We start from the raw sequence: 8,000 nt of genomic DNA, 5'->3' as shown, positions 1-8,000 counted from the left end.
ATTTTATATTTTATATTTTATATTTTATATTTTATATTTTATATTTTTATATTTTTTAGTCTTAATTTTTTTGTTTTACAATAAATTTGTAAAAACAAGACTGTTTTATTTCAGAGACAGTTCAGACCTAACGGAATTGTAACGAAAGAAGGAGCGGAATATTATCAGTTATGGCGCAGTACAGGTGGTCACTCGTCTCTCGAATCTTTATACGAAACTCTGTATCCAATGCCACCACCGCTTCCACCAAGAGCAGCGCATCGACCGTTACATAGAAGCAACGCATTACCAAGCGGCGCACCAGAGCTACCTAAACGACATCAAAGGCATCCCACGCCGTTGCACCCTGAAGATTGTTTTGGATTCGAGATTGTAGATGTTGACGAAGCCTCAAATCTCAAGGTTGAGATTGTGAAACTTAATTATTACTCAATACGATGCAGTTGCATCTAGAGTAATCTAGACTACATGTAGATTATCTGTAACGTTTTAGTTAAGAACGGCAGTTACAAAAAGTATCGCTCTATTAAGTTCACCGAGATCGCACAGACAACGAGAAAGGCCAGAATCGACAATGGCTAATCAACTGGAGTGTCCGCCTACCCCTACACATCGACCCAAACCTTTGTGTCCATTGCCTGTATGCCAAACGTCAAACGTATCTTTATCTTCAGAGGAACCTCTGCCTCCATGTAAGTAAATATAATACCTACTACATGCTCATACTTCTGCGCATACTTCGTATTTTCCACACTTTTCTCTCGATGTTAATTGATTAATCGTCATATATATTTTAGCATGGGAAGCGAGAATAGACAGCCACGGCCGAGTATTTTACATAGATCACATCAATCGAACAACAACGTGGCAAAGGCCAAACTTGACGACACGTAATACCGGTTGCGACCTACGAAGACAACAATTAGACAGGCGTTACCAAAGTGTGCGACGAACTATTTCGCGTCCCGACAATATAGATCGCGAAGCTAACGGCTCAAACGATAATTCTTTTGACAATACCGAGCGGCAGAATGACCGTACTGACAGGAGCGAATCTGAGCCATTCGATATCACCACGATACCACCGGTATTATTCCTAACACGGCCCGACTTCTTTACCGTGCTGCATACCAACGCAGATGCTATGGAAGTGTACAACCGTAATCCAAGTTTAAAACACATGATCAATAGAGTTAGAAGGGATCCGATAGTTTTCCCAAGATACGAGCACAATAGAGATTTAGTTGCCTTAATTAATGTCTTTGCCGATCCAACCAAGGAACTTCCAAGAGGGTATGAATCAAAGCTCGACAGGACAGGCAAAGTAAGTTTTTGATCAAATTTCACAAGAGAGAGGAAGAGAGAGGACCTGTGTGATTGCGTGATATTGATCATCAAGTCTTGTGATTTCAGAGATTTTTCATATGTCATGCTAGGAAGGCTACGTCTTTTATCGATCCACGATTACCTACAGAAGCCGCTCATATACGAACATTGCTAGACGAAGCTCCCGTTCCACCGCCCAGGCCACAACAAGCGTCTGTAACCGCTACTCCCGACATACCTGTGGCCTACAACGACAAAGTAGTTGCATTTCTACGTCAGCCTAATATAATGGATATTCTAAAGGAAAGGCATTCTGCGTTAGGACAGAATATAGCGCTTCGAGAGAAAGTTAATACTATAAGAGTCGAAGGAACTTCAGCGTTACAAAGATGGGGCCACGACGTTCCTTTAGCATTATTGCTAAGGTAGAAAACGAATGCTCCAATATATCTTTTATTGGCTTATACATACAGTAATATCATGTTATTTACAGTTTATTCGAGCAAGAAATAATGTCCTATGTACCTGGTAGTATGGGTAGATCTCCGCTCGGTAGCCCGCATGCATCACCTGGACTGACAAGAGCTTCTGCCAGAGCTCCCGCACCGTACAGGAGAGATTTCGAAGCTAAACTTCGAACTTTTTATCGAAAACTGGAAAGCAAAGGTTACGGGCAAGGACCGGGTAAATTAAAGTGCGTTTCAGCACATATACATATACATATATACATATATATATGTGTGTGCGTGCGTGCGTGCGTGGGTGTGTGTGTGTCAGTATATATTCCGAGAATTGCGTTTATCGAAAAATTTTATTACCTGTACAGATTACACATCAGAAGGGAACATTTACTCGAAGATGCTTTTACGCGTATAATGGCTGCATCAAAGAAGGATCTGCAGAAAGGTAAACTGGTGGTCATCTTTGATCATGAAGAAGGATTGGATTACGGCGGGCCATCCCGAGAATTTTTTTTTCACTTATCACGCGAACTGTTCAATCCGTATTACGGATTGTTTGAATATTCAGCCAATGACACTTACACGGTGCAAATCTCGCCGATGTCGGCTTTTGTGGACAACTATCACGATTGGTTCAGATTTTCGGGCAGAGTTCTGGGTTTAGCATTGGTTCATCAGTACCTACTCGACGCGTTCTTCACGCGACCATTTTATAAGGCTCTTTTAAGGATACCGGCGAGTTTGAGCGACCTGGAGAGCTTAGACCAAGAATTTCATCAGAGTTTAATGTGGATCAAAGAGAAGGACATCAGTATCGAACCGTTAGAATTAACTTTCTCAGTAACGGAGGAACTTTTGGGACGAGTCGCCGAACGCGAGTTGAAGCCAGGTGGGAGAAATATCGCGGTTACTGAAAAGAATAAAAAGGAGTATCTCGAGAGAGTAGTACGTTGGCGTCTCGAGCGTGGCGTCGCGGAACAAACGGAATCGTTGGTTCGTGGCTTTTATGAAGTGGTGGATCCGCGTTTAGTATCCGTTTTCGATGCCCGTGAGTTAGAGCTGGTTATCGCGGGTGCGGCTGAAATCGACCTAAACGATTGGCGAACGCACACCGAATACAGGAGCGGTTATCACGATGCGCATCCGGTAGTGGAGTGGTTCTGGAGCAGCATAAGTCGATTTACCAATGAGCAACGTCTAAGACTACTGCAATTTGTTACCGGCACCTCGAGTATTCCATACGAGGGATTTGCGGCTTTGCGTGGATCCACAGGACCAAGGAAATTTTGCATCGAAAAATGGGGAAGGCCAAACAGTTTGCCAAGGTATTTAATCTTCTTTTAATCCGCTAATAATGGCTGCATTAAGGACGTTCTCTCGTCCTTATACTAGAAAAAATCGATTTTCTTAGGATTTTCTTGAAACTGTGAATATACGTTAATTTAGGTGTGCTTTATGCGTGGTATAAATTTCAGTACCTCTTCCGGGATAAAAAATAAAGATACTGAGCCTCAAAGTTTCAAAAAAAATTTTAAATTTAATTTTTTTTAGTTTTGGCATTTTTTCCTTATAGAACTCGATGAGAGGAGCAACTTTAGTCCTCTTGGCCAACCTCGTATCTCTTACCGTTTGGCCTGGAAAACCTTTTCATTAGTAAAAGTTGAAACTTTGAGGCTCAGTATCTTGATTTTTTATACCGGAAGAGGTACTGAAATTTATACGACGCATAAAGCACACCTAAATTAACATAATTCACAGTTTCAAGAAAATCCTAAGAAAATCGATTTTCTCTAGTATAAAGACGAGAGAACGTCTTTAAGCACTCTATATTTTGTTTTTTTTTTATTTTCCGTATAAATTCGCAATATCTATGATCTATCGTCATTGTCGTTTCAGGGCTCACACGTGCTTTAATCGCTTGGATCTTCCACCTTATCCTACACCCGAGATTTTATATGAAAAGCTGCTGTTGGCTGTAGAAGAGACAAATACGTTTGGTATAGAATAAGGCGACGAATTGGGTCTGTAATTATAAAGAATTTGTACAATTGATAGAATTATAACCATCCAGGTTGCATTTTCTTCTAACAAGGAAACCCATGGAAGTGTTTTCCCCCATTTTTGCCCAGACTAGAGTCAAGCTCAACAGGGTCTTCTTTCCCCGCTAATTTTTCCAAGCCCGTTCCCTTGGCAGTGGTTTCGCTAAATAGTAGATAGGGACAGTGGGAATCTTGTTAATCCATTCATGCGCGTCACTAATTAGATGATGAGGCATTTGGCTACCTTAAGAGAGTCATAGGCCGGTATTCATAGTCGATTCTTATATTTAAGACCGTCTTAAGTACAATCTTAAGATGTCATGAACCAATCTTAAGAGCCAATCTTATTAGCATCTTAAGACATTACTTAAGACGGTTTTGAAATAAGAACCGACTATGAATACCGGCCATAGTTACTCCCGCCGTTTATCCGCGCTTGTTTGAATTTCTTCACGTTGACAGTCAGAGCACTGGGCAGAAATCACACGCCCATGCATGTCCATACGCGTGTTTAAGGGGCGAAATATCCCTTTAAAAAAAAATTGGTTTTTCTCTTTCGGGCCGAATATCTCCGAAATCATTAAAAGACAGAAAAAAATGTTTAAACAAAAGTATTTTAAAACAATGATAAAAAATTGTTTAATTTTTATTTTTTAAGAAAAATTGAAAATTTATTTTAATTTTTTCAATTTTTCTTAAAGTTTTTCTTAAAGTTTTATTTTGTTTAATTTTTCTTAAAGTTTTTCTTAAAGTTTTATTTTGTCATTATTCTAGAAGTGCTCTTTAAATCATTCAACTTTTGTTTAAAAAATTTTTTTCTATCTTTTATAGTTTCGGAGATATTCGGCCCGAAAGAGGAAAACCGATTTTTTTTTCAAAGGGGTGTTTTACCCCCCTAAACACGCGTATGGGCACGTATAAAAAAATATGTGTCCCTTTTTTCATCTAGAGAATAACGTACTAAAAGCTCATCAAAATCGGAGAGGGACACTTTCGTGGGTTTTTTTGTTAAGAAAAATAGAACAAGATTTTGTATAGGCCTAACGGTTTGTGAATTATGTGAGTCATTATTAATTCAATTTATTCAAATCGAATTAATAATGGATATCGGATATGCGATGTAAAAGAAACTAAACAATCTACAGCTTTACAATCTCTCAGAATTTTCGATCGGACGATGCGTTTAATTTATTGTGTGAAATAGCATAACGATTGAATATTCTCTCTTTAAACTTTCACGAATCTATGTGATTTGTTGATGTAGAAGATTATGCTTGCAATCTATGCGATTCGTTGATGCAGTCGTTACGTTGTACACACTGGGATCTCGTAAATCTCACAACTTTTCTTGTTTCAGATTTCCTTAAGTTAGCGGAGCTCGGGCCGGTTGTTCCAATCTGTTGATAAACTAACTAATAGTTAAATCACATGTCTTTGTTTTTTCTTCAAATTAGACAAAGATAGATATGTATATATGATTTCACTATTAGTTAACTTATAAACAGGTTGGAACAACCGGTCCCTAATCTTTTAATTTTTCCAGATTCCTTCTTTTCTTTGTATTTTTTATCTTGTTTTCTAAAAAAAAATAATTTATTTGCCAAATATGAATATCTATTGTCATCTATTATATCTATTATAAATCTTCAACAATTCTAACGAGAATAGATGCATTCTAGAGATTATTACTTCTTCAGGGCTTTTAAAAAAGATTAAAGAAATTAATTTAAGTAAATGTAAAGAGAATATGTGCTGTTGCTAATACTGCTACTACCAATGGGTACTTTCTATTTACTAACACAAGTCGACACAACTCTCGTTCTGTCTTTGTTACTCATTGAATGTCAAGAAAGCTAGAACGACGTTTGTGTCGACTTGTGTCACTAAATGGAAAGCACCCAATATTACTGTCCTATTATTACCTATTGCTGCTACTACTGTTAATACTGATTATTGATATTGCTACTATGACTACGTTTACACGGCCAGATTTACGCCGAAGTTATAACATCAATGTTATAACTTCGGTGTAAATCAGGCCCTATAAACGTAGTCTATTATTACTACTACTGCTGCTACTGCTACTGCAACTGATACAATTACTACTACAATTACTACTACTATTGCTATTATTATTATTATTTTTACCATTATCACACCATTGTCACATTAATATTATATTACTTATTATTTTACCATTATTATTATAATCACCACTTTTGATTACAATCGAATCTCATCATAGAATTCAAAAAATAATACTGCATTGGGATGACTTACAGCTCCGCTAATTAAATTTTCTACTCTGCATTTTTATATGTATAATTCAATATCTTTACTTCGGGATATACTGAGGTCCGAGTGTACTGTTGTCGAAACATTTAATTGTGGCCGTCACTAGTGTTTCTAGTCCATGAGTTGGAATTTCACATGCAGCTGCCTTTTAATGTATCTTAACATTCCGAAGATTCTTGTTAGTTATATTTAAAGAGTTTATAGAGCAAGATTGTTAACGCAGGAGATAAATATCACACCTTTGTAAGTTAGCGAATTTTAAAAATTTCGCTAAAAAGCACTTTTATCTTACATCTACTTTTTATTGCTTAGTCATAACGTAATGTATAGATCTTTTGAAAAACTTTGCACATAGTAAAAATATTAAGGAATAATTCATACCCGAGAAATATAGACTTATTACGATATCTTTTTATTAAGCAAGTACGTTATTATTTATTATTAAATCGCTATACATATATATATATATATATATGGGTCATTCTCCGTGAAATCAGACACCCCCCTGTCCAAAAATTGGGGTCACCTAAAAAATTTTGTCGGGGCTTATTTTATAGCTACACATATGTAGTTTTAGTTAAGCTGTGGTCTTTTGAAAAATCAATATGACGGACCTTAATATGGTGGCCGAAGTCTGCGGGTAACGAGGTACGACAGATGAAATCGTTACTTGGAAGTTATAGACTGTCATAGAAAAATGTGTTAATGTGTTTATTTAGTAGTTAGCATTGAATCCATGGAAAAAATAAATTTTTAGTTTGTCCAAAACCAATATGGCGGCCAAATTATCCGTGAAATACTAAAAAATAACTATTTCGTTCTTTAAAACGTACAAACTGCGTTCAATTTTTATGAAAATTTATATCATGATACATTTTAAGATGTTGATCATAAATTAACAATTGGGACGTCGTATTTGAATATAACGAAACCCAATATGGCGGTTGTATATTCGAAAAATGCTAAAAAATAATGACGTCGATATTCAAATCATACAGACTCGTTCTAATTATTATTAATTTGAGTGTTACGGTATTTTTTAATTGCTTTTTTTTATTTAATTTTTCAAATTTTTATGAATTTTTATTATTTTTTTATTTTTGACTATGATTTCGTTATTGCGGTGACAAAATTTGAACGTGGTTGATCAAATATGATTTTTCCAGTAAATACAGAATAATTTTTGAATAAGTGAGTGAAGGCAAGACAGGTAATCTTTCGAGCCAGTGAAGGCAAGAGAGACAGATTGTCCGGCCAGTGAACGCAAGAGAGACAGATTGTCCGGCCAGTGAAGGCAAAAGAGACAAACTGTCCAGCCAGTGAAGGCAGGACAGACAGACTGTCCGGCCAGAGAAGGCAAGAGAGACAGACTGTCCGGCCAGTGAAAGCAAGAGAGACAGATTGTCCGGCCAGTGAAGGCAAGAGAGACAGATTGTCCGGCCAGTGAAGGCAGGAGAGACAGACTGTCCGGCCAGTAAAGGCAAGAGAGACAGATTGTCCAGCCAGTGAAGGCAAGAGAGAGACTGTCCAGCCAGTGAAGGCAAGAGAGACAGTCTGGATAGGCTATCCAGCTAGCGAAAAAAAAAATTATTCTGTATTTACTGGCCGGACAATCTGTCTCTCTTGCTTTCACTGGCCGGACAATCTGTCTCTCTTGCCTTCACTGACCGAACAGTCTGTCTCTTTTGCCTTTACTGGCTGGACAGTGAAGGCAAGAGAGACAGACTGTCCGGCCAGTGAAGGCAAGAGAGACAGATTGTCCGGCCAGTGAAGGCAAGAGAGACAGATTGTCCGGCCAGTGAAGGCAGGAGAGACAGACTGTCCGGCCAGTAAAGGCAAGAGAGACAGATTGTCCAGCCAGTGAAGGCAAGAGAGAGAC

At 37.8% G+C, this 8,000-nt stretch overlaps 1 protein-coding gene across 1 annotated transcript; it reads left to right on the top strand.

Annotated features, from left to right (window-relative positions):
* The first annotated feature begins 68 nt into the window (after positions 1–68).
* Positions 69–3,990, top strand: LOC112459687 (E3 ubiquitin-protein ligase HECW2). The gene is made up of 7 exons (XM_025023936.1): positions 69–402; positions 494–692; positions 798–1,324; positions 1,414–1,751; positions 1,820–2,020; positions 2,153–3,112; positions 3,684–3,990. The coding sequence occupies exons 1-7, from the start codon at positions 229–231 to the stop codon at positions 3,793–3,795; spliced, it is 2,511 nt and encodes an 836-aa protein (XP_024879704.1). The 5' UTR covers positions 69–228; the 3' UTR covers positions 3,796–3,990.
* The last annotated feature ends 4,010 nt before the right edge of the window (positions 3,991–8,000 follow it).

This window comes from Temnothorax curvispinosus, unplaced genomic scaffold, assembly GCF_003070985.1.
Source record: "Temnothorax curvispinosus isolate PA1 unplaced genomic scaffold, ASM307098v1 QBEX01010053.1, whole genome shotgun sequence".
NCBI lineage: Eukaryota > Metazoa > Arthropoda > Insecta > Hymenoptera > Formicidae > Temnothorax > Temnothorax curvispinosus.
The sequence above is the reverse complement of the archived record's forward strand: the minus strand, read 5'-3'. Positions and strand labels throughout refer to the sequence as shown.